This window comes from Pelophylax lessonae (assembly GCF_965119305.1).
Source record: "Pelophylax lessonae genome assembly, chromosome: 1".
Lineage (NCBI taxonomy): Eukaryota > Metazoa > Chordata > Amphibia > Anura > Ranidae > Pelophylax > Pelophylax lessonae.
The window spans coordinates 44,605,590-44,633,354 of record NC_138768.1 but is presented as its reverse complement, the minus strand read 5'-3'; the positions used below and the strand labels follow the sequence as shown (position 1 = coordinate 44,633,354).

The window sequence follows — 27,765 nt, the reverse complement described above, 5'->3', positions numbered from 1 at the left end:
TACCTACCTATTGGAACAGAGCAAGTAGAAAGGGAGAGAAAGAAGTATAGGAGCATAAGAAACTCAGTTATGTGTTAAAATGTTATTTTTGAGCTTTGTAAACATTTTGTTTAACAGAGCAGCTAAAAGTATACAAGTAAACATATAAATGATATCCCTCATATAGGGCATACCCATGATGTCACAGATTTTCTAAACCATGGTAGAAGCTGTTTGCCTTCAAACTTTCTTTCCTATTGAGCTTCCATACCTACCCATTTGAACAGAGCACAAGGAAGGGGGAGCAAAGAGTATAGGAGTCTGGCAAACTCAGCTGTGTTTTAAAAAGTTACATTTAGCTCCTTAAACATTATTTGTTAACATAACAGTTAAAAGTAGACAGGTAAATATACAGTATCTCACAAAAGTGAGCACACCCCTCACATTTTTGTAAATATTTTATTCTATCTTTTCATGTGACAACACTGAAGGAATGATACTTTGCTACAATGTAAAGTAGTGAGTGAACAGCTTGTATAACAGTGTAAATTTGCTGTCCCCTCAAAATAACTCAACACACAGCCATTAATGTCTAAGCCGCTGGCAACAAAAGTGAGTACACCCCTAAGTGAAATTGTTCCATCTTCCCCCTTTGAGTGAAGTTCCGCTTTAACCAAGGCTCCATGGAACCCTAAAGTACCACCATAGGTTCCTGAGCAACCAGCAATTTCTAAAACCACAAATAGCACACAATAATATACTATGCTAAGACAGCATTTGCAAAGTGAATCACCATTTTCTCTACTGTGATAAAAAACAAATTAATAATGTGATTAGTATCAATTAATAAACTCCCCATATGGTGAACTTGACGCATTTCCTCATGTGATGTCCTCAGAAGGACGTCACATGATGACGAACCGCATCAAGTGGAACTCCCGGTGTGTAACTTCTGGTCTTGGTTGAACAAACGTGGATGCCAAGTGGCTTCCTGCATGATCGTAGAATGTGGGTACATATTTCTGGAGTTTTTTACAGTGTCTGTATGCACAATGAATGTTTTTAATAATAAATACAAGACATTTTTATGCTATGAGAGGTCCAAACTCTCTCCCTTTAATTGATTTGTTGTTTTGCCACTGGAGCCATTGAATAACACCACCACGATGAGAGGACTCAGGCAACAGCTAGGGGATACCTTCTGTTCCCTGGGTGACCAGAAAGCGAGATTGACTTTTTTTGTTATAGAACAAAGGGGTCAACACCATCTGGTGAGTGCAGATGCTTATTTCAGTATGTGGTGACATAGAAGCACCAGAGGGCACTATCTTGGTGAAACGGCACAGTACATCTTTCCACAGTTCAAAGAATGGACTTTCACTTTTGATTCAATTATGAATAAATCTTTGGGACTGAGCACTCTGTTAATTATTGATACTAATCACGTTATTAATTTGTTTTTATCACAGTAGAAAAACGGTGAATAATTTTTCACATTTTTGTATATTATTGTGTGTTATTTGTGGTTTTAGATATATTGTCTTGGGACAGTTGCTGCATGTAGAAATTATTTGGCGCAACTGCCTATATAATACTAGAAACCCCAATTCTACCTGTAACCACTGACACCAATAATCTTTTTCGATATTTAAAAAGGGATTCTTCCTACTGTCCACAAATATAGGGAGCATTCTTCCCCAGTGACCATCATACCAATGTACTCTGAGCTGTAGATATCATAGATATCATAATATAAAGGGTAACTCCACTTTCATGAGGGAAAAAATGGCAAATAAAGAAAAAACAATATAGCGTATACAATTGCGACACAAATCATATTGTAATTGAGTGTTATTAAAAATGACCTTTCCTTTTCAATCTGCAGCTGTTGTAATTTTCTAAAAATGCAATACAATATGGCCGCCTGGAGCTGTTCTGTACACAGAATGTATACTGACCACACCCCCAGAAACATCATTTCCTGCTTGTGTGATTGGCTCACCAATTTTCCCAGAAGTCTGCACTAAGATACAAATCAGATTTCTGGCATCCCCTGCAACAAAAATATAATTTCTGGTGAGATACTTCCAATAGGAACACGTCTAAAGGGATGCAGGCCCAGCAGATTTCCTTATTAGAGCCCTGCAGCTGCACAACTGATAGATAATTATGAAACCACTCCCATTAGACCCACTCAGCACAGAGGCACAGAGGAACAAACATGGATTTCTTCAGAATACCAAAATGTAGGAATCTGCAACAAAGTTTGTTAAAGACCTTGCAATGTACAGAGATCAACCAGAGGGGAATATTTTTTTCTCAACAAAAGTGGAGTTACGCTTTAAGCAAGATTTCCCTGATATTGACATGTTTACTCAAGAGTTCCTCTGTGTTATAAAGAGTTGAGAAAGGGCTAATTTAAAGTGTGTTTTTAGCCCAAACTTTTTTTGTACGTTTTGGACAATGAAGGGGATGGTGGTAAACCCCTTTTAGGCTTTTATCGCTTCCTTTGCCCTTGTGGGGAGCTTCACTCTCTCATTTTCTCCTGGAAACCATTGTTGCTGGCACAAAAAGTGATGAGAAATACAAAATGTAATAGTTGTTACCGGAACAGTGAGTAAGTTGAGGGGACAGATGCTCTGGTGACAACCACCTTCTTGTTTAGCCATGAGGACATGAAGCAAGAGGAAATTTTGCTTACATGATACAGTAAGAAGACAGAAAAAAAAATTACTTTGATCTTGTAAGTGCAACGTACTGTGGTTGTGATTAAATGTTTTAATACTGCACATTGAGAGGCACCTTCTTCTCTTCTTAAGAAAAAAAATCGAATAGGCCTTCTAAACATTACCCACTCCAAAATTAGAAAAAAACAAATGGCTGACACTTGGAATACTGGGAAACATGGGATGTAGTTTAGGGAGGGCAATGCCGGGACAAGGTCATCCAGCGCCCAGGGCAAGGATGCCAAACTGCACCCCTCCTTCCCTTAGGGTTAGGGTAAAGGTGCCCCCCCATCCCTGCAATAAACCATTGCACCCAGGGCAACCACCCCTCCTGCCCACCCAACAAGCCTATACTGACCTCTGTAGTTGGGGGCAGAGTGGAGTAGTTCATCTTCAAATTTCACAGCAGAAGCACTGACGTGGTTCAAGTTGTTTTCTGAGAAGTTCAGCACAGCCTGCTTATTCTTCTTAGTAGTGACTCTGTAGCTCAGCTCCCCCACTCTCCTTGTAATCACTAAAGAAAAATACAAAGAATGTACCCTGTAAAGTGTGTGTGTGTGTGTGTGTGTGTGTGCGGGGGGGGGGGTGTTAAGGTGAGATTCTAAGTGAACAACTGAAAGGGGAACTGGGCTTGTGAAAATAAAAAAGTCATCAGCTAAAAATGTTGTAGCTGCTGACTTTAGGAAACTTACTTTCAAGCCCATGGAATCCAGCGAAGGTCCTCCACACAGCTGATTCTTCTGAGGGCTTTGAACCTTCCATGCCACCATATTGACTTCAGGAGCCAGTTGCCACTTCCTGATGACTCACAGCTATCCTTCTACTGCACAGGCATGAAATGGTGGCCAGTTCTAAGACTGGCCCTATAGCGTTCTGAGAAGTGGGACATTACCCCAGGAGGCTAAGGGGGAAGAGAGGAAGGGCTGACCAAGGTGTCGTCATTCTTACGTAGGTGAGATGTAAGGAAATGGGATCGGTTACCACCAAAAAAAGGTACTTGATCCCTGAAAAAATAAAATTACTGCAGATGTTTTTTACGAGCTTGGAAGAGAAGATGAGTATGAGGGAAACTTTCATGTTCAGGCAAAGGTCCACTCTAAACTGCTTATGTGCTTCTGCTGTGAACTTTATAATCAAACTTTTTTTATTGAAAATAAGTAACAATACATATCATAGTACAGAGTGCAATAATACACCATTACAAACGATGTGATTCAACAAACATTGAATGTTCAATAAACAGGTATAACGCAAGTAAGCTTCTGGATGCAAGAAACAGAGGGAGCCCAACGGATCGCAGCTCCTGAAGGCTATTGACCCATGTCTGCATCTTTAGTTAGTAGCTCAAAAATAGAGAAATAAAACCAAATACAATCCAACGGAAATAGTTTAGCAGGAGCCTAAGGCCCCTTTCACACAATCCGGTCCGTCAGGCAGACTTCGTTTATCTCAGCAGGGGATCGATCCACCGATCCCCCACTGAGCAGGCGGATTGCAGCTCTGTATCCGCGCTGTGTGCGGAGACAGAGCTGTCAGGTCCCCGCTGTTCTCTATGGGGGAATCGGATGAGAACGGACCGCCTGGACAGATTGAAAATAGGGTTTCCATCCGTCCAGATTTGTCAGATCGGATGTCAGCGGACATGTCTCCGCTGACATCCGATGCCCCATAGAGATGGGTATCCATTCAGATCCGCCTGAAAATCCGACAGGCGGATCTGAACGGTCCGCCTGTGTGAAAGGGGCCTTAGGGCTCTTTCACACGGAGCGGACCGCATTTTTTTTTTTTTTTAAGGAGCGGATGACACTTGTGTCATCCGGTCCGTATGTCCGCATATCATCCCATCTGTTTGCGGATGATATACGGACATAATGTAAGTCTATGGGGATTGCGGATGTCAGCGGATGACACCGCTGACATCCGATTTCCTTCCTTTCCGTTTTTTAAACGGAACAAAAATAGGGTTCTGTTCCGTTCCAAAAAACAGAACAGAACTGAAAGGATGAAAATTGGATGGTCATCGGCTGACATCCGCAATCCCATTGACATGCATTATGTCCGTATATCAGCCGCAAAAAAATAGGATGATATACGGACATACGGAGCTCCCGTGTGAAAGGGCCCTTAGTGTCATTGTGTGTGGGAGGTTGTAATTTGTGAATTGTGTAGATACTGGGGAGGACTCATTGAACGGGTTGGATCTTGATGGGTCTAGAGGTGTACATGGGGATTAGTATTCAAGGGTAAGCGTAGACGTTGTTGAATGTCTCATTTGACTCTGTGGGGCACAGTTGATGTTCCGGTTAAAGATATGCATAATATGCAGGGTGAGAACGGTAAAATGGAAGAGAAGAAGAGTAAGGTAAGAGGGGGAAGAGTGAGAGGGGAGGAGGAAGAAGAGTGAGGAGGGCGGAGGAAGAAGAAAAAAAAAGGAGGGGGGGGGAGTGTCGGGGAGAGATAAGGAGACTCAAGAGGGGTATGAGGGAGGGGGAGGGTAAGCTAGATGTGGATGCACAGCATTCCCGTCGTCTCCTGTCCCCCACCCCAGTGTAGTGTCAACCACGTGAGCTGCTTTGCATGGATCTAATGAATTGTCTTAGATCCTACTAGTGAGAGTGGAAAATTCCACCGAAATTAGGGTGTGAATTGGAATGGTCATCGGTCTTAGCGGGGAAAGTTACCAGGAGGAAATCTGAGGTGTTTGTAAAGAGAAGATATATGTCTTCTTTTTTTTGGACATAGCTCAGGTAGTTAGTCGAAGTCTGCTTTGAACTTTGAGAATGTAGTACCTATAGCTAAAGCCCATTTACTGCTTGTTAGGAATATAGAAATACTTGAATGCTCATAGCCTTATCACAGGACCACTTTGAGTTCCCCGGAAACACTTAAACTTGTTTTAACCAATTTAAATGACAATCTCATCATCAAGTCATAGATCCAGTAGACCCTTCTCTAATGCCTCGTTTACACTGAGCGGTACGGTTCGGTACAGTTCAGTACGGTTCGGTACGGTACACCTTGATCAGGCTTGCGTTTCTACCGCCAACAGGACCTCAGCTCAACAGTACCTCAACAGTATAGCTCCACCCTGTTGGTACGGTACTAATGTGCTTGGCACCCCAACGAAAGGGCACCAAAAAAGCGGTACGGTACGGTTCGGAATTATGCCTTGTTTCCACTGAGTGGTACGGTACGGTTCGGTTCGGTACGGTATGGTTCGGAACGGTACACATTGCTTTTCCACTGCCAATAGTACCCTTTCATGATAGGCGTGGTGTAGCAGGAAAGATGTGATAGACGATTCTCTGTCAAGCAATCAAAGTTCTGCAGAGTGTAGCTCCACCCTGTTGGTACGGTACTAGTGTGCTTGGTACCGCAACGAAAGGGTACCAAAAAAGTGGTACGGTACGGTTCGGAATTAGGGTACCATTCATAATGGACACGGCAAAAATTGCGTACCGTACCGAACCGTACCATAACGCTCAGTGGAAACGAGCCATTAGTGTACCAGCACAACTTTTGACAATGGAAACTGCAAAAATTGTGTACCGTACCGAACCGTACCGTACCGAACCGTACCATACCGCTCAGTGGAAACGAGGCATAAATGTACCTCTTTTTATTCTATATACTCTATATACTGTATACTTTATACTGTAGGTTAGAAAAAGAAAAACATTTTATTGGTGGTGCACAGGTAGACATTAGCTCAAGTTCTTGTAGGGATTTCGAGACTTTCAGAACCAGAGACGAAGACTGAAATGTGTAAGAAGAATGTCTGGACTGTCACAAAGGATTAAAAAACTGGAGGATTTGAAGGCCAATTTTTCACCAAAGGCTTACATGAAAATCCTCCTGCTGCGAGTAGCCCCATGGGACCCCCTGTCCTCTCCTCTACATTTTTCATTCCCCTAGTAAGTTTTATGTTTCAAATAGATAAGCTTCTAGATGGCTTCTCTGCTAATATGAGTCAGACAATACCGACTGTGCAATGACATCATCTGCTTTGCCTACATTACCGTACTTTCCCTTTGCTAAGTGCACTCTGCAGCTTGGCCCCTGGAATATGACATGGGAGAGAGAGAGAGGTGCTTAAGATTTCAGGCTTAGCTGGCAATATTAATGTGAATCAAATCACATAAAATGAAGTAAGATTCTGAGGTTTAAAGTTAATGTCGTTTAATCTGGAAGCCAGTTGACCTTAAAAAAAAAAACAAAAAAAAACCAAACAAACAGCAGTTGATCAGAAGCCAGCATGACTCATAAAAAGTAGCAGTGAGAGATGATGTGACTTTCTTAATGGATTGCTGCAGCAGAAAATAGTTGTTGGTGGTTTCTGGTGGATTGAATAATTTCCTGGCTTCTTATCCACTTCACCCCCGGAAGGTTTTACCCCCTTAATGACCAGACCATTTTTTGCAATTCTACGTTGCTTTAACTGACAATTGGGCGGTCGTGCAACGCCGTACCCAAATACAATTAATGCCCTTTTTTTCCCACAAATAGAGCTTTCTTTTGGTGGTATTTGATTACCTCTGCGATTTTTATTTTTTGCGCTATAAACAAAAACATAGCGACAATTTTGAAAAAAAAAAAACAATATTTTTCACTTTCTGATATAGAACATTCCCAAAAATAAAAAATAAAAAAAATGTAAAAATCTAATTTTTTCATCCTTTTAGGCCAATTTGTATTCTTCTACATATTTTTGGTAAAAAACAAAACCCCAATAAGCGTATTTTGATTGGTTTGCGCAAAAGTCCACAAACCAGGGGAAAGATTTATGTCATTTTTTTTTTTTACTAGTAATGGCGGCGATCATTGTGCTCAGTATGCGATTTATTCAGTCTAGAGAGTGTTTCACGCTGGTCCAATAGGGAGGCATGCTGGACAGTGGGAGGAAACCTGACGAATGGGTGCATAGGCTTTTGATACAGTCCTGATGATTGGCAGAGGGCAGGTGCATGTTGGGATATAAAAGCCAGGAGCACATGTGCTCGGAATCTTTCGTTGGGGAGTGGAGTCCCAGAGGGAGGGAACGGCTGCCTCCCCCTCTGTAGAGGTGCCATGCAGTCTCAGGAGGTCGTTCTGAGGGCTGGAGGAGTGGTCGTTAGGAGCTGAACCCAGAGGTCCAGGGAAGCTGATTGAGAGGGGAGACACTGGAGGTCCTGTTCCTGCAGTATCGTGAGAACAGAAACTTGTGTCAAGGGGCCTGACCTGAGGGGGGCCACCCCTGCTCATAGGATAGTCAGTGGACAGGTGTCAGCAGGAAGACGATGCTAGGGAGAGTGTCCTGAAGACAGGTCATTGTCCATCAAGTTTCCTTGATAGAGAGAGTTAAGAAAACAAGATACTGAACCCCATTCATCCCAGTGGCAGGGAGAAATAACAGCCTGGCTGTTCCATATCTATTAGCAGAGATGTGAAGATAGAAGTCGTCAAATTTTGTGAATAGTTTAATTGGAGTATCCCACTATTCCCTTCTCCTATCCCAAATACAAATAAACAACAAAAAAAAAGAACACCCCTTGACTGTTTATTTCTGTCAAGAGCCAACAGGAGCAAGAAGGGATCCGGGAGCTTTATGTAATCATAACCGTGTGTGGGTAACCAGGGGAGCCCCCAGAGTCAGTATCCAGTAGTTCTTACGGGGCAATGCTACATATTTTATAAGCCCCCCTGTCTCTAAGTACTTACTTTTTTCACTCTTCACCACTCCAGTTTCCACTCTTTCACTACCCCCGAAACATCCGGCTTGTGGAGTCTCTCTCCAGGTAGGGGAGTGATAGGCTGCTGCAGCTGTCATTCAGCTTGCTGGGAAAGGGCTGAGGAGCAATGAGCTTGCTGGGTGCAGCTGCACTCAGGTCCCAACTGGGAGCGTGCATGCAGGGCAACTCCTTGGTAGCCAGCTAGCTAAAGGAGAGGGAACTGGAGCAGCAGTCTGGGGGAGCAGCTGGAAGATGTGCAAAGGAACATTTTGAAGGAATGGGACAAATTTTAATAGGTTTGCCTTTTCTTAATTTAAAAAATACAAGGTCTTAATATAAAATAAGCAATTTAAAAATACTTGATATGTACTTTTTTATTTTTTTTTATGTTGGTGATGGGGACTCTTAATATGTATATAATGCAGGATCCCCTTAAAAGGCTTACATGGCAGCTTAGATACACTGTGCAGTTAGTAGACTTGACCCACTTAAGTCACTGTATACAAGGAATTTAAAGTTAAGCCGGTAACATGCACTGCCACACTGGTTCATTAGTACATGGCTTACTGCTCATTGCTAATTATAGACACACTTAGTATTCAGAACCTTCTTTAATAATTAGCTTCTCCTTAAAGCATTATTACTGTTGGCCATTATGTGTTTTCTATATAACAAAAAGAGCTTTGTAGGATCTGAGAACATCGTTTTAGCCCATTAGTATGTACAGGTCACATGTCCTTCTTCCTTCTTCTAACAATGGAAACAATGAATTTGTACATGATGGAATACATATTAAAATGATTGCATGCATTTCTTTTTGCAACATAAATATTATGCATTTACTCATTAGCAATATATATATATATATATATATACACACACACACACACAGTATCTCACAAAAGTGAGTACACATTTTTGTAAATATTTTATTACATCTTTTCATGTAACAACACTGAAGAAATGACACTTTGCTACAATGTAAAGTAGTGAGTGTACAGCTTGTATAACAGTATAAATTTGCTGTCCCCTCAAAATAACTCAACACACAGTCATTAATGTCTAAACCACTGGCAACAAAAGTGAGTACACCCTTAAGTGGAAATGTCCAAATTGGGCCCAAAAGTGTCAATATTTTATGTGGCCATCATTATTTTCCAGCACTGCCTTAACCTTCTTGGGCATGAAGTTCACCAGATATTCACGGGTTGCCACTGGAGTCCTCTTCCACTCCTCCATGATGACAACATGGAGCTGGTGGATGTTAGAGAACTTGCGCTCCTCCACCTTCTGTTTGAGGATGCCCCACAGATGCTCAATAGGGTTTAGGTCTGGAGACATGCTTGGCCAGTCCATTACCTTTACCCGCAGCTTCTTTAGCAAGGCAGTGGTCCTCTTGGAAGGCAGTGGTCATCTTGAAGGTGTGTTTGGGGTTGTTATCATGTTGGTATACTGCCCTGCGGCCAAGTCTTTGAAGGGAGGGGATCATGCTCTGCTTCAGTATGTCACAGTACATGTTGGCATTCATGGTTCCCTCAAAGAACTGTAGCTCCCCAGTGGCGACAGCACTCATGCAGCCCCAGACCATGACACTCCCACCACCATGCTTTGTCTTGGTCTCATCAAACCACAGGACATGGTTCCAGTAATCCAGGTCCTTAGTCTGCTTGTCTTCAGCCAACTGTTTGCGGGCTTTCTTGTGCATCATCTTTAGAAGAGGCTTTCTTCTGGAACGACAGCCATGCAGACCGATTTGATGCAGTGTGCGGCGTATGGTCTGAGCACTGACAGGCTGACCGCCCAACCCTTCAACCTCTGCAGCAATGCTGGAAGCACTCGTACGTCTAATTCACAAAGACAACCTCTGGATATGACGCTGAGCATGTGACCTCAACTTCTTTGGTCGACCATGGCGAGGCCATTTCTGAGTAGAACCTGTCCTGTTAAACCTCTGTATGGTCTTGGCCACCATGCTGCAGCTCAGTTTCAGGGTTTTGGCAATCTTCTTATAGCCTAGGCCATCTTTATATAAAGAAACAATTCTTTTTTTCAGACCCTCAGAGAGTTCTTTGCCATGAGGTGCCATGTTAAACTTCCATTGATCAGTATGAGAGTGTGAGAGACCTAGTAACTATTTACAGTACATAACACTGGGGACAGAAAATAGCTAATTGGGCCCAATTTTGACATTTTCACTTAGGGGTATACTCACTTTTGTTACCTGCGGTTTAGACATGTATACTTATATATATATATATATATATATATATATATATATATATATATATATACACACACACTACATTACCAAATGTATTGAGACAGCTGGCTTTACACGCATATGAATTTTAATACTGTCCCAGTCTTAGTCTGTAGGGTTCAATATTGAGTTGGCCCACCCTTTACAGCTATAACAGCTTCAACTCTTCTAGGAAGTCTGTCCACAAGGTTTAGGAGTGTATCTATTGGAATATTTGACCATTCTTCCAGAAGCGCATTTGTGAGGTCAAGCACTGATTTTGGACCAGAAGGCTTGGCTCGCAGTCTCCACTCTAATTCATCCCAAAGGTGTGCTATCAGGTGGAGGTCTGGACTCTGTGTAGGCCAGTCAAGTTACTCCAACCCTAACTCACTCATTGATGTCTTTATGGATAGCAACCAAAACATCTAAATCGTCAAAGCCACTAAATATGTAGGTCAGTTCCTGACTAACATGGTGCTTCCCAATTGGTTCCCCAAAACAAATGGGAGAGAAAGAGGGAGAGATCCCTGAGTCCTGTAAGACAGCTCACATGTACTAGGGATGTACCAAAAGTAATGCAAAAGTGGGCATAACTTTTTTATTAACTTACATAGGTTGTTAAAATTTCACGTGTTGGTAGAGTTTCTCTATAGTAACTCTTCTTCTTCTTTTTAATTGCAGGTAAATAATGGATTTTAACGCACTAGTAATGTGCCTTCATTGTGTTATTGATAAAGGAGGGAAGCAGGTTGTCCAACATCCACAGAAGGCTACAGAATGTTTATGGAGAGGACAGTATTGACAAGAGTTACCAATGACAAGATATTGCTCTTGGCAATGGTGTCATCTCCATAAACATTTTGTAGCCTTCTGTAGATGATGGACAGCCTGCACCCCTCCTTTGTTAAGAACTTCATGACAGCATCTTACTTCTGCTTAGAATTCATTTTTTTACCTGCAAAAGAAAGAAGTAGAGTTACTAGAGAAGAAGAGTTACTAGAGAAGAAGAGTTAGGCTGGCCAACCTACGTTATACAACTTTCTTATTCAAATTTCTTTAGAGTTACCTTCAGCTATGTAGTGCAAGGACCAGCCTGATTGCATAGAAATTGAAATTGTTTAGGTTTGACCTCATATTATATGGTTTTGGAAAATCTAAATTAAAATTGCCAAGAAAATTGTATGGCCAGCCTTACTATACCAACATGTGAAATTTGAATAACATTTGTAAGTTAATAAAAAGGCTATCCCCATTTTTGTATTACTTTTGGTACAGCCCTCGTGTAAAGGCCTGTGGACAGCTGAGACTAAGTGGCGGTTCAAACTACTCCGACTTGTCAGGCGACTTGGTAGCCTGACAAGTCGTGCTCCATTCTGTGCTATGGGAACCATTCTAATAAGAGCGACTCAAGTCGCTCCGACTTAGAAAAAGGTTCCTGCACTACTTTTGTCCGAAGTCGGAGTGACTTGCATTGACTTCCATTATGTGAAGTTCATGCAAGTCGTGCCAAAGTCGCGGTACACAGCGACTTGTTCAAGTCGCCCCGAAGTCGTGTCGCCATAGTGTGAACCGACTCTGATAATGAGGTTTGTCTTCCAGGCCCATGTGGACCTAGGAATGGAGGCTTTACCCACCCAAAGCTCTAGAAAGTCTCTGGGCTCCAGGACCCAGTACAGATTTTATTAATGTCTGACAAAAAAAAAAAAAAGTTTGTTTTCTCCCTAACAGATACAAACCTTGGACCCCTGACCCTGTGTAGGTCAGAAACCTAGCTGACACATACAACCCTACCAGCCAGTGCTTCACATTTTCTCTTGGGGAGTCTATTGCTGGATTATGCTTTAGTTTATGGGTCTACAATGCTGTGACTATAATGAGAAGTTCCCCATCTTACTGTTGGATGTATTTATTTACTTTATATTATAGTGAATGTAATAACCAGAGCTGGAACACACAAAGGAGGGTGGGAACACACAAAATAAAGGTGATCAGGATCAGAGTGGGGACTTATGGCAGGGAGACTTTACTATAGGAGAATTTAAAAGTATTAAGTGTGAATTAAATTGGGGAAAATGTGAAGTGCTGAACAAAACTATTGAGATACCATCCTTTGCTTGTACAGTGGTCTTCAATTATCTAAGAAAAAAGGCCAACCACACGTGATTAAGAGGAAGGAATGTGAAATAAACTTGCTTGGTAATTGACTGTCATTTTGAAGACACTGTAGGCTTAAGGCTTTACCCACCCAACGCTCTAGACTGTAGAGAGTCTCCAGACTACAGGACCAAGTACAGATTTTATTCATGTCTGACAAAACAAAAAAGTTTGTTTTCTCCCTAACAGATACAAATATTGGACCCCCGACCCTGTGTAGGTCAGAAACCTAGCTGACACATACATTACCACAACCCTACCAGTCAGTGTTTCACATTTTCTCTTGGGGAGTCTATTGCTGAATTATGCTTTAGTTTCTGGGTCTACAATGCTGTGACTATAATGAGAAGTTCCCATGGTTCTACTTTATATTATAAAGAATGTAATAACCAGAAGCGGAACACACAAAGGAGGGTGGGAACACACATAATAAAGGTGATCAGGAGCAAAGTGGGGATTTATGGCAGGGAGACTTTACTATTGGAGAATTCAATAGTATTAGATGTGAAATACAATGGGGAAAATGTGAAGTGCTAAACAAAACTATTGAGATATCATCCTTTCCTTGTACAGTGGTCTTCAACTACCGTGTTTCCCCGAAAATAAGACTGGGTCTTATATTAATTTTGGTTACAAAAAACGCACTAGGGCTTATTTTTAGGGTATGTCTTATTTATTTATGGTATGTAAAAAGACGAACTTAAAGGGATTGTAACCCTAAAATAAATAAATATCCTGATCCTTTAAAGCACTGCACAGTGTCACTTGTCACTTGTTGTGTCATTTAGCCCTCTTTATGTTCCAAAAAACCTGGAATAAAATAATGCCAAAAATAAACCTTGGATAAAGTCATTGTAAAAATATGTAATGAATTTTGTAAAAAGATTATGTAATGTGCAGTGTGTCTCCTTTTGTAACTTTATTGTGGAAAATACCTTATTTACAGCGCCGCTGGGCACTCACGTGACCCCCCGGAGCTCTACTTTCCCTCTCCGAATACTGCAGAAGGTGGGGCTGAGATCAAGGATTTTACTAGGGCTTATTTTTGGGGTAGGGCTTATATTGCAGTCATCCCTGAAAATCATGCTAGGTCTTATTTTTGGGGTAGGGCTTATTTTCAGGGAAACAGGGTATCTAAGGGAAAAAGGTGAACCACGTGTGATAAAGAGGAAGAAATGTGAGATAAACTTGCTTGGTAATTGGCTGTAATGTTGGAGACACTGTAGCAGTCTGTATTAAATAACTAGGTTTTTAGTTGAGCTACATTGTTACCGATCAGTCTATGCCCCAACCACTGTCATAATATGACACAATTGTAACAGAATCAAAAATACTTTTAGGAGTATTCAACATAATAGAGTTCCACCATTAGAGAACCTCAGAGCTGTACCATTGCCCCTGAGAACGTATTCATGAAGTTTATGCATCTTATGTAGATGTTCCTTCAGAACTCCCTTGCAGGCATGTGTAACTGGGTGAAACACCCTGATCCTTTCCAGAATATAGTTAATAGCTGGTATCCTCAAGCTGGCCCACAAAAACTTTGGTATCTCTTATAAAGAGCAAGAGTTCATGGTCAACAGAAGACTGGCACCCATGGCATCATTCTTCCCAGCTTGGTCAAAGTAGTGGTAAATATGTAGATATAGAAATAACTGAAACAGAAAACTATTGTGGAGGCACAATGTAGTGTCTCTGTGAAATCACCAGGCAACCACTTTAAATTCTTCCTTTATTACCCGACTGTAAGATTCCTGTTGGTCCTTGTAGCAGTTCAGTGTTGTATTTTTTGACTCCTTGAGTGTGACTTAAATAATGACCCCAAGCTATTCTCTTGTTCTTTGTCATCTTCTCTGACCTTCTGCCTGTTTATACACCACTCTTGTTGCTTGAGAATTCGGTATTTTGCTTCTTTTGGCTCTAGAAGGTGGGTCAAACCTAAGGGCTCTGACCTAGGAATGTCATGCAGCCAAATACAAACCTCCTTCTTGGCAACCATGGCAAATACTCCCCAAACTCTTTACTTAGGGGTACCTATGGCTATTATTGAAGACACTAACCAGTGTTAGGGTGCAGCCTGCTCACTTTGCTGCTTACATTATCACAGCTAAAAAAAAACCAAACAGGCTTTAAAAATATCATACCCAGTTACTGACCGCCCCATAGCAGATTTACTGCTACAGGGTGGCTCTCCTGTGCAGAATCACGTATATATAAGTGATTCTGCACTTCCGCCTGTACGGGGCACACTTGCGCCGCTGGCGGGCTGCTTCTGCTGTAATTATTAACAGCAGAAGCCGATCGTCGGGCAGAGACTCAGAACGGAGCTCTGCCTATCTAAACAGGGCAGATCTCCACTCTGACAGGAAAGAAGGGATAGATTTTGTGTCCCTGCAAAGCAGGGAATAAAATCCATCTCTTCTCTTAGTAAAAGCCCTGTACACATTACACAAAACACAGAACACATGTAACAAACAAAAATAAAATTCCCAGTTCAATTTGCTAACCAGTTTGCTTACCAACCAAATTAACCTGTCTAACAGTTTGCGTCAAAACAGGGGTTTAGTTAGCACAAACAGAAAACATGTACTTTAGGGCACTGGGACAGAATTGGTTTCTGGGTTGCTGGTTGGTAGGGATGAGCCCTTTGGGTTAACTATGTGATCTAGTCTACACTACTTAAGCTGTTTTGTGTCACTTATGTGTTAGCCATTATTAAGGCCTGATGGCCGAAACACGTTGGATTTTTACTTGACTGTTGTTCACATGCTACAATAAAACAATGTTTTAGCCGACGTCCATGCAACCAGCTTTTCTCTTTTTTTTGTATGGATGAGCCTAATGTTCCATCCAAAAATAAGTTTGGACTTACTGCTTTGGAATTACTGTTGGGACGTTCATTGGGACACTGAGCATTTAGAGCATTCAGCATGGATGATAATGACAGCTTTCTGCTGTTAGTGGTTGCTAAGGAAGCAGTGGGTGCCTGAACCCAGCATGTCCTTAGCAACCACCAATGTCACCCAGCCCTTTCAACTACCTGGCTGCCTAATGCATATTTTTCCAAAGAAAAGTAAGGTGACGGGGAGCTGTCATTTACCAGGCATTAAACAGGTCAGCATGCAGAGAGGGAGCTGCTTGAACAGCACCTACAAACTGCACATGGCGGAAACTAATACCTTAATAACTTAATTTTAAGCTTCCCCAATAGCCCTCTGGTTTTCAAATATAGATATGTACTTAAAGCCAAGCTGGAACTGGTAAGTATGGTGTCCTGTGCTCTCAAGCAGTGGGTTAAATGACAAACACAACATTTTCAGACATTATGGCACCCGTGTTGGATAAGTAGTGCTGTAAAATGTCAAAGCGCATAGATTGCTTGCCTGGGCTGTAGTATTGATCAGACGGGAAAAGCTTTACAATGCATTCAATTTATCAATATGCTGCACCAGACAATGTGCTGATTGCAAATTCTGGCACATTCAGGCAGCAAACCTTCACATCAGAGACCGCTTCCTGATTGAACTCTGGGCAGATGTAAAAAAAGCAAATTATAGCAGCTCTGTAATCAGCAGGGCCGCTGATAGGGGGTGTAGATACCTGATCCGAGGCCAAGGTGCTGAGAGGGCTTCCCTTGCAGTGCGGCACACCCCTGAAGATGGTACAGGAGGTGTAGCATCCAAACGAGCACCGGTTGCCAGCAGGGTACAGATGAGAAGAGCAGAGGAACTTCAGGAGCTTGCTGGGTGGCTGGAAGCACAGCAGGACAGGTTCTAAGAAGCCAGGCAACTGGTGCAGAGATAAGTTCAGGCAGGGGGGGTCAAACATTGTGAGCAAACTTGAAGGCAAGCCAGGTAGGAGAAGGGGGAGCAGGCCGAGGTCTTCAGGCAGGAGAAGGTAGCAAGGTCAACGGAGGAAGCCGGGGTCATACACAGGAGATAAGAAGAAGCCAAATCAGATGGAGAGAGCTAAGGGTCAAGACAGGAGAAGGTCAATCAGAGTCAGGAGCAAGCCGGGTCACAACAGGGAATCCAAAAGCAGAATACAGGAGGCACAGGAACACTGGGAAGCTGACGATAAACCAGCAATGAGAGGCACTCCACAGCCACCTTTTATAGGCCATCAAAAGGCTTCGCCAATTCACGCCCTTGCGCCATTGTGAACACCGGTACGTCCTTTTTATGCCAGGGGGTACAGGAATGTGCTGAGAAGGTCCATTAGCACTACTGGCAGTGCTGCCAGCTCTCTCATGGCCATTTCCCTGGAGGGGGCCCAGGCACACAGGAGGGCCCCAACAGCACAGGGAATCAGTGCGATCGGACGGAGCGGCAATTACAGAAGGCAGCCCTTTGCGGCTCTCTGCAGCAGCTGAAAGTCAGTTTCTCCCCCTCCTGCCAGCTTTCAGCTGCTGCAGGGAGAGACACAGACACAAGGCATCATTCCTGTAATTGCTTCTCCGACACCGAATACCCTCCCTTTTCTGCCTGCTTCTGACCCCCCCAACCCCCCCTCCCTCCCTGTGTACTCCCCTTTTACTGTGCCGCCCCCCCCCCCCCCTCTTTTCAGCGCTGCAGGTTTCCCTGTCCTGTAAAAGAAAAAAAAAATGTAAAAAAAAATAATAATAATAATTAAACGTAATAAATAATTTAAAAAGAATTGTAAAATAAAATAATTGTAAACATTTTTAATATATTCTTTTAAAAATTGTGATTTTCTTTTTTTTAAATGTAAAAAAACAATTAGAAAGGGCTAATTCACACAAGTTCTCTGTTTTGTTTGTGACCACTAAAAATTATTTTAGTGTATTTCTAGTGGAAATATTGTCTTGATATTGTCTTGATATATTTTTTTTGGTGTGTGTGTGTGGGGGGGGGGGGGGGGGGGTAGGCTGTATGGGGCCCCGTGATTTCTGACAGCATCCCTGGTGATCAGTAAAATGTCACTCAATGTATTTTTTTGGATTTTGTTTTTGTTTTAATATAAGGACACTTGCATATTGGATACGTTTATGTGAATGTTTTTTCTAATTTTTTTACATTCCTGTTGTTATTGGTTACTTACATGGGTTTATATACATGCTTGAAAGGAGATAATTCTTGTGTATACTAGCGGGCATTATTTTTGACATTATTTGTCCAATGATAAGAATGAGAATTAATTAGTGCACAGGTAATTGTTGTAATTTATTTACTTTACGCTAGAGCAGGGGTCTCCAAAATCTTTAAACAAAGAGCCAGTTTACTGTGCTTCAGACTTTTGGGGGACTGGACCATGGCTAGCGGGAGTGAAACATTTCCCACTTTTGGTAAGGAATTATTAATACCCCATCACTGGTGTCAGTGGGAGGAATAGTGCCCCATCTTGGGTGTTAGTGGGAGGAATAGTGCCCCATTATTTGATGTCAGTGGGAATAATATTTCCCCATCATTGATGTTAGTGAAAAAATTAGTGTCCCATCTTTGGCGTCCTTGGGAATAATAATACCCCATCATTGTTGTTAGTGGGAGAATTAGTGCCTCATTGTTGGTGTCAGTAGGAGGAATAGTGCCCTATTGTTGGGGTCAATGTAAGGAATAATGCCCTCTCTTTGGTGTCAGTGGGAGGAATAGTGCCCCATCATTGGTGTCCTTGGGAGGAACAGTTCCCCTATCATTGGTGTCAGTGGGAATAATAGTGCCCCATCATTGTTGTTAGTGAAAAATTAGTGCCCCATCTTTGGTGTCCTTGGGAATAATAGTGCTCCATCAATGGTGTCAGTGGGAATAATACTGCCCCCTTCATGGATGATAGTGGGAGAATTAGTGGCCCTTCATTGTTGTTAGTGAGAGAATTACTGCCTCATTGTTGGTGTCAGTAGGAGGAATAGTGCCCTATCGTTGGAGTCAATGTAAGGAATAATGCCCTATCTTTGGTGTCAGTGGGATGAATAGTGCCCCATCATTGGTATCGGTGGGAGGAATAGTGCCCCATCATTGGTGTCAGTGGGAGGAATAGTGATACATCTATGGTGTCAGTGGGAGGAATAGTGCCCCATCATTGGTGTCAGTGGGAGGAATAGTGCCCCATCATTGATGTCATTGTGGGAGTATAAGTGCCCCATCATTGGTGTCATTGGAAGGAATAGTGCCCCAAAGGCAAGAAAAGATCCGCACTTGGCCCCCGGGCCACAGTTTGGAGATCACTGAACTAGAGAGTCATATTATTACATACAACCTCAGAGCAGCTGGCAAGGAACATAGACATACTGAGCACGGTGCTTCTTCCACTTTCATTGTCCAATAACAAGCTGGGGGCAGGTCCAGGGCAACCTGAGTTCAGAGGAAGTGAGGTAAATGGTAATGGGCATCGAACTGAGGACATCTAGTGGCAGAAATACTGCATGGGAAATCTCTAGACTGGCGCTGAAAATTGCAGCAGTTTGTATGCAACGGCTATTCATTTTTATCTTGTATTTGAGTTCTGCTTCAAGGCCCTATTCAAACTGGCATTGCAGCATGTTCTAGGTGCATTTGGATGTACCCTATGATGTAATGGCATTTCTTTACAAAGCTAATGTAGCTCCCTCCTAGGTACAGTCAGGTCCATAAATATTGGGACATCGACACAATTCTAATCTTTTTGGCTCTATAATGGATTTGAAATGAAACAAACAAGATGTGCTTTAACTGTAGACTTCCAGCTTTAATTTGAGGGTATTTACATCCTAATCAGGTGAAAGGTGTAGGGATTACAACAGTTTGTATATGTGCCTCCCACTTTTTAAGGGAACAAAAGTAATGGGACAATTGGCTGCTCAGCTGTTCCATGGCCAGGTGTGTGTTATTCCCTCATTATCCCATTTACAAGGAGCAGATAAAAGGTCCAGAGTTCATTTCAAGTGTGCTATTTGCATTTGGAATCTGTTGCCGTCAACTCTCAATATGAGATCCAAAGAGCTGTCACTATCAGTGAAGCAAGCCATCATTAGGCTGAAAAAAACAAAACAAACCCATCAGAGTGATAGCAAAAACATTAGGTGTGGCCAAATCCACTGTTTGGAACATCGTTAAAAAGAAAGAACGCACTGGTGAGCTCAGCAACACCAAAAGACCCAGAAGACCACGGAAAACAACTGTGGTGGATGACCGAATAATTCTTTCCCTGGTGAAGAAAACACCCTTCACAACAGTTGGCCAGATCAAGAACACTCTCCAGGAGGTAGGTGTATGTGTGTCAAAGTCAACAATCAAGAGAAGACTTCACCAGAGTGAATACAGAGGCTTCACCACAAGATGTAAACCATTGGTGAGCCTCAAAAACAGGAAGGCTAGATTAGAGTTTGCCAAACAACATCTAAAAAAGCCTTCACAGTTCTGGAACAACATCCTATGGACAGATGAGACCAAGATCAACTTGTACCAGAGTGATGGGAAGAGAAGAGTATGGAGAAGGAAAGGAACTGCTCATGATCCAAAGCATACCACCTCATCAGTGAAGCATGGTGGTGGTAGTGTCATGGCATGGGCATGTATGGCTGCCAATGGAACTGGTTCTCTTGTATTTATTGATGATGTGACTGCTGACAAAAGCAGCAGGATGAATTCTGAAGTGTTTCAGGCAATATTATCTGCTCATATTCAGCCAAATGCTTCAGAACTCATTGGACGGCGCTTCACAGTGCAGATGACCCGAAGCATACTGTGAAAGCAACCAAAGAGTTTTTTAAGGGAAAGAAGTGGAATGTTATGCAATGGCCAAGTCAATCACCTGACCTGAATCCGATTGAGCATGCATTTCACTTGCTGAAGGCAAAACTGAAGGGAAAATGTTCCAAGAACAAGCAGGAACTGAAGACAGATGCAGTAGAGGCCTGGCAGAGCATCACCAGGGATGAAACTCAGTGTCCGGTGATGTCTATGCATTCCAGACTTCAGGCTGTAATTGACTGCAAAGGATTTGCAACCAAGTATTAAAAAGTGAAAGTTTGATTTATGATTGTTAATCTGTCCCATTTACTTTTGGTCCCTTAAAAAGTGTAAGGCACATATACAAACTGTTGTAATTCCTACACTGTTCACCTGATTTGGATGTAAATACCCTCAAATTAAAGCTGAAAGTCTTGTTCTGTACCGTGTCTCTGTGTGCAGGTGGCCATATTGGAAGTGGCAGGGCTTTGTTTCCTCATGTGAGAGCCTCAAGTAAGGAGAACATTGATAAGCACAGTAATGAAATCAGCAAATCTCACTCCAGATTTCTTGGGACTAGCAGTCAGAGGCAGTAGTGCCTTAGATGTCACACTGCAGATATATAGCTACTGTATAAAGGTGGATGTACAGAAGTGCCTAGGCACTATTTTTCAGAAGGAATTCAAGACAAAGGGTACATCTTTCATGGTACTACAGGGCCTTGAAAAAGTATTCATTCCCCTTGAAATGCTCCACTGTCATGTTACAACCAAAAACGTAAATGTATTTTATTGGGATTTTATGTGATAGACCAACACAAAGTGGCAGATAATTGTGAAGTTGAAGGAAAATGATAAATATATATTTTTTTCAAATAAATATCTGAAAAGTGTGGTGTGCATTTGTATTCACCCCCCTGAGTCAATACTTTGTAAAACCACCTTTCCCTGCAATTACAGCTGCAAGTTTTTGGGGATGTCTCTACCAGCTTTGCACATCTAGAGAGGGACATTTTTGCCCATTCTTCTTTGCAAAATATCTCAAGCTCTGTCAGATTGGATGGAGAGCATCTGTGAACAGCAATTTTCAAGTCTTGCCACAGATTCTCAATTGGATTTAAGTCTGGACTAACACATGAATATGCTTTTATCTAAACCATTCTATTGTAGCTCTGGCTGTATGTTTAGGGTTGTTGTCCTGCTAGAAGACAAACCTCCGCCCTAGTCTCAAGTCTTTTGCAGACTTTAACAGGTTTTCTTCTATGATTGCCCTGTATTTAGCTCCATCCATCTTCCCATCAATTCTGACCAGCTTCCCTGTCCCTGCTGAAGAAAAGCATCCCCACAACATGATGCTGCCACCACCATGTTTCAAGGTGGGTATGGTGTGTTCAGGGTGATGTGCAGGGTTACTTTTTCACCACACATAATCAATTTTGGTCTCATCTGACCAGAGCACCTTCTTCCATATGTTTGGTTTGTCCCCCACATGACTTCTCACAAACTGCAAATGGGACTTCTTATGGCTTTTTTCAACAATGGCTTTCTTCTTGCCACTCTTCCATAAAGGGCAGATTTGTGGAGTGCACGACTAATAGTTGTCCTGTGGACAGATTCTCCCACCTGAGCTGTGGATCTCTGCAGCTCCTCCAGAGTTACCATGGGCCTCTTGGCTACTTCTCTTATTAATTATCTCCTTGCCTGGCCTGTCAGTTTAGGTGGACGGTCATATCTTGGTAGGTTTGCAGTTGTGCCATACTCCTTCCATTTTCAGATCATGGATTGAACAGTGCTCTGTAAGATGTTCCAAGCTTGGGATATTTTTTTATAACCTAACCCGGCTTTAAGCTTCTCCACAACTTTATCCCTGACCTGTCTGGTGTGTTCCTTGGCCTTCATGAAGCTGTTTCTTTACTAAGATTCTCTAACAAACCTCTGAGGGATTCACAGAACAGCTGTATTTATACTGAGAATAAATTACACACTCATTAGGTGACTTCTGAAGGCAATTGGCTCCACTAGATTTTAGTTAGGGGTATCAGAGTAAGGGCTCTTTCACACGGACGTTCCATATGTCTGTAAATCACCCCATCCGTTTGCGGGTGATTTACGGACATAATTAATGTCTATGGGATTGCGGATGTCAGCGGATGACTATCAGCTGACATCTAATTTTCGTCCTTTCAGTTCTGTTCCGTTTAAAAAAACGGAACGGATGCAAAATCGGATGTCAGTGGTGTCATCCACTGACATCCGCAATGCCCATAGACATACATTATGTCCGTATTTTATCCGCAAACGGATGGGATGATATGCGGACATACGGAGCGGATGACACAAGTGTCATCCGTGTCCGTGCAAAAAAAAAATAAAAAATCACCGGAGCGGAAGAAAAAAACTGAGCGGCCGTGTGAAAGAGCCCTTAAGGGGGCTGAATACAAATGCACGCCACACTTTTCAAATATTTATTTGTAAAATATTTTGAAAACCATTTATCATTTTCTTTCCACTTCACAATTATGTGCCACTTTGTGTTGTTCTATTACATAAAATTCCAATAAAGTACATTTACATTTTTGGCTGTATAGCATGAAAAAATGTGGAAAGTTTCAATGGGTATGGATACTTTTTCAAGGCACTGTACATAGGTATGATTAATATTTCTAGATGTTCCCTATAAAAAAAAAAAAAAAAAAACTTTACTTTTGAGTCAGGTCCAACCTAAGTTGAAATGCAGATCCAGCGAGATATTTTTGTTACTGTTTTTGGATTGCGTAACAAATATTAGAACCCTTGTCCTGTTCTTATTGCTGCTGGAATCTCCATTTGGAGAGATATGAACCTATTTCCTACCCTTGTCACACTTATTGTCCCCTGGCACACGGTGTCACCAGAACAGGAAGTTAGAGAATATCTCTCCAAAGTAAAAAAAAAAAAAGCAACAGAAACCTGACTTGACCCATCCCGACTCTTTGTAATTCTTAAGTTTACAAAAAAAGATCTAAAAAAATGTATAAAATGTATCAACTTATTTGTTTGCAGGTATACTTATCGTATTCATGTTGACCCTTACCCACTCTGGGCTTTTCACTTATCTTACAAAGAAAATACTCTTCTTTTTCGAATTTCCAAAGAAAGAGATCTTAAAAATTTAGAAAAGTGATCAACATATTCGTTGGCAGGTATACATACAGTATATAAGATCTGTGTGCAGATTATGACTGCAAGACCTTTTTGTTCAGACTTAAGATACTGCAAAATATCAGGGGAACAGAACTGGAATGCGTCCAGGACCTTCTTCATTAGTGGAAATCCTCATCAGATTTGTGGAGCATTAATTACCTTGGATTAATTAAATCCTTGAATTGCAAAATTCAGCCTTTTGTTTGTGTGTGTTTTTTTTTTTTTAGAAGAAAAACCTAGTATAATTACTTATCTTTTATTAAAGCCCAAGAGAAGTCGCAGAAGTAAATATGAAATCAGAAATACTGAGAACCTTCATAATCCTAGTCTTACCTCTACATCCATCAGTTGAATTACCAACACCATAAAACCAAATATATGTCCTGATTCAATTACGTGCTTTCCGGGTTGAGTGACTCTTTCCTGCTTTATAAATATGTCCCTTAGTAATTACACCAATCAGCCATAACCTTATGACCACCCACCTAATATTGAGTGTGACCCCCCCATTTGCCATCAAACCAGCCCTGACCCATTGAAGCATGAACTCCACTAGACCTCTGAAGGTATGCTGGGGTATCTGGGACCAAGCCACCAGTAGGAGATCCTTCAAATCCTGTAAGTTGTCTGGAAAATTTAGAGGTCAAGGCAACCCCTCAAACTCATTGTTGTGTTCCTCAAACCATTTTTGCAGTGTGACAGGGCGCATTATCCTACTGAAAGCGGCCACTGCCATCAGGGAATGCTGTATCCATAAAGGGATGTATTTGGGCAGCAACAATGTTTAGGTAGGTGGGATGTGTCAAAGTAACATCCTCATAAATGGCAAGACCCAAGATTTCCAAGTAGATCATTGCACAAATCATTACACTGCTTCTGCCAGCTTGTCTTCTTTCTATACTGCATCCTGGTGCCATCTCTTTCCTAGGTACGTGAGGCACACGCACCCGGCAATTCACATGATATAAAACCTGATTCGTCAGACTAGGCCACCTTCTTCTATTGCTCCGAGGTCCAGTTCTGATGCACAAGTATCCATTATAAGTGCTTTAGGCGGTGGACACGGGTCAGCATGAGCACCCTGACCAGTCTGTGGCTAAGTAGCCTCTTACACAACAAACTGGGATGACCATTTTTTCTGATTTAACACATCAGCCTCAGAGACAACATTTTTACTTGCTGCCTAATATATCCCACCAGATGCAATTTTAACGTGATAATCTATGTTATTCACTTTACCTGTCAGTGATCATACATTTATGGCTGATCGGTGTACTTCATGGCTTCCAAAGAAGAAATTTTGAAGAAGAAACTTTTAAAGCTGAAGTCCATGCAGATAAAACGATACAAACGAATACAGTTCTATATTTATTATTATATAATTAAAAGTAAATTTCAATGCAACTATTAGCCTGTTGCAATCTGCTATACCACGGGTCTCCCAACTACGGCTCACGGGCCACATCTGGTCTGCTGCTAGATATTATCCAGCCACCAGCTTGGGTTGGTGGCGAATCCTTAATGTGCAGTGATTGAGGATTTGGGTCTGCCCATGGTCTCCACTTCTGATGTGGGGGGGGGGGGGGGCACTGATGTGGAACTTGATGAAGGGGCAACTCTAATGGGGACACTGTTATAAAGGGGGCTTTGATAGGGAATTTGATGTAAGGTGGGGAATCTGATGTAAAGGGTACTCTGATGAGGAATTTGATGTAAGGTGGGGAATCTGATGTAAAGGGTACTCTGATGAGGAATTTGATGTAAGGTGGGGAATCTGATGTAAAGGGTACTCTGATGAGGAATTTGATGTAAGGTGGGAAATCTGATGTAAAGGGTACTCTGATGGGGAATCTGATGTAAGGGGGGATCTGATGGGGAATCTCATGTAAAGCGGGGCATATGTTGGGGAACATGATGTATGTTGGGACTCTGATAGGGACCTGATGTAAGAGGGAACTCTGATAGTAACCCTGCTATAAGGAGGGATTCCGATAGAGAACCTGATGTTGAAGGGGGGACACTAAAGGGCACAGCGAGAAGAAACACAGCCAGACACCACAGAGTTTCCAGGTTCAGATCTGGATCCTGAAAGGTGGGTACTCTGTTGTAGAACCTGATGTAATCGGGAACTCTGATAGGAGCCATGATATCAGGGGGCAATCTGATGGAGAACTTGATGTAAGGGGGGACTCCGATGGCACCCTAAAATAAGTGGGGGGAGAATTTTTTTCATCCTGTCAATATTTGTGAAATATACAATGTGGCCATTATAAGGAAAAGTTTGGAGATCCCTGCGCTATACAGTCGCACAAACTGGGAGATATGGAGGTTCAGGGTTGTGAGCCAATAAGGTGTACGGCATACACATGTGCTGTAAAAGAACATGTTAATTGGAGAATGGAGCAGAGTGAGCAAAGAAATTACCTCATTGGCCTTCTGCTGCTCCTTCACTATCCAACCAGAAGGCTAAAAAACACTCAATCCCTAACTGTATGGCAAAGCTGTGTAAATGTCAAGACTAAATGGGCAGAAATACAAATATGTTAGCAGGTAAAATAGCCACAAATATCTCATAGGTGCATTTACATGTTTTCTTCTTCAGATTTTAAAATATTGTGCCAGCTGTTTGCCTATTTATTTTTCATGAATATGTCTTTACTTTTACTGCTCATACATAATGCAATCAATATTTTATTTTCACATTAAAAAAGTATTTTATCTGCTAATCAATATTCATTACGCATGTTGTTTTTTTTTTTTTTTTTTTTTTCTTTCAGACCCATATGTGAAAGTGAACCTGTACCATGCAAAGAAACGCATTTCTAAAAAGAAAACTCACGTGAAGAAATGCACTCCCAACGCGGTGTTCAACGAACTATTTGTGTTTGACATTCCTTGCGAAGGCTTGGAAGATATAAGCGTGGAGTTTCTGGTGATGGATTCAGACAGGGGATCCAGGAATGAAATTATCGGTCGATTAATCCTGGGGGCTTCAGCAGATGGAACAGGTGGAGAGCATTGGAAGGAAATCTGTGAGCATCCTCGAAGACAAATTGCCAAGTGGCACATGCTGTGCGACGGTTAGCAGCTGAGAATTCAACTGACTTTCAGCACCATCGTTTATTTATTTATTTATTTTTTTAATTTATATCCCATGTGAAATAAGGAGCTTGCAATGAAATTTCTTTTTATGCTAACACATCATAAAGTGAAGAAAAAAATAAATAAAAATAGAATAATAATACAATAAAACAAGAGACAAAAAATATATTGTTCAACCAAAATTAAAGCCCAACTTAGGGCGTTTCTTTAATAAATGGTGCCCCAGCCATGCTGAAAAAAAAAAAAAAAAGCAGGCCTGGCTGCAGTACTTACCTTTGCTCCAATGCTGTTCACTGCAGGAATTTCAGTCTGCCACTAGATGCCCTCATTCTTTTGAGTTGAATAATGCCCAGCATCACTCAACTCTGAAGTCTGAGGAAGTACAATGATGGAGAGTGTTATGGACATCCCTCTTTAGTGGGCATAATTATGATGCCCTGCACTCAAAAGAGGTGCCGGCATGTTCACTGCAGGCGCCCACCACCAGAAGAAGATCCATGGCGGTGGAGGACCTGTAGATCTCTGGAAAAAGTAACGGTAAGTATACATAGAAAGTATAGTAAATACTCTTGGAGATCTCAAGGGTGAGGAATGGGATCACTGTGTGTGGGCACCCTGAACCCAGAGTTGGTTAAATAATAAATAATAATACAATAAAACAAAAACACAAAGCACCTACAAAGATACAACATTATTCTTGGAATTTAAAGCTAGAAAAATAGTTAAAAAAGCTTTAAAAAAAAGTGGCTTGCCCTGAAAACACGTCAGCAGTGAGCGTAAACGGGTTAAGTTGGGGCCCTTTGGTTGCTGTGCTTAAGACACTACCGTGGTCATACTTTCTGCACTATCATCAACTGTCCCACTGATAATTATTCATATCACTAGTATAAACCATCTAAATATGAAGTTTCATTAAAAGCCCAAATATTCTCAAATCAGTTTGTTGTTGGCCATGCAGAATTTATTGTTCACATTTCAGAACAATCCTATTTTTTTTTTTTCTTTCTC

General features: G+C 41.8%; 1 protein-coding gene across 2 annotated transcripts in view; it reads left to right on the top strand.

Moving 5' to 3' along the window:
• SYT4 (synaptotagmin 4) overlaps positions 1–27,195 on the top strand; it is a 67,417-nt gene extending 40,222 nt beyond the window's left edge. For both annotated transcript variants that reach the window (XM_082243904.1, XM_082243905.1), the window contains one exon: positions 26,433–27,195. In XM_082243904.1, the coding sequence (XP_082100030.1) occupies positions 26,433–26,740 (308 nt within the window). In that variant the 3' untranslated portion in view covers positions 26,741–27,195. The remainder of the gene's footprint in view (positions 1–26,432) is intronic.
• Positions 27,196–27,765: the final 570 nt, after the last annotated feature.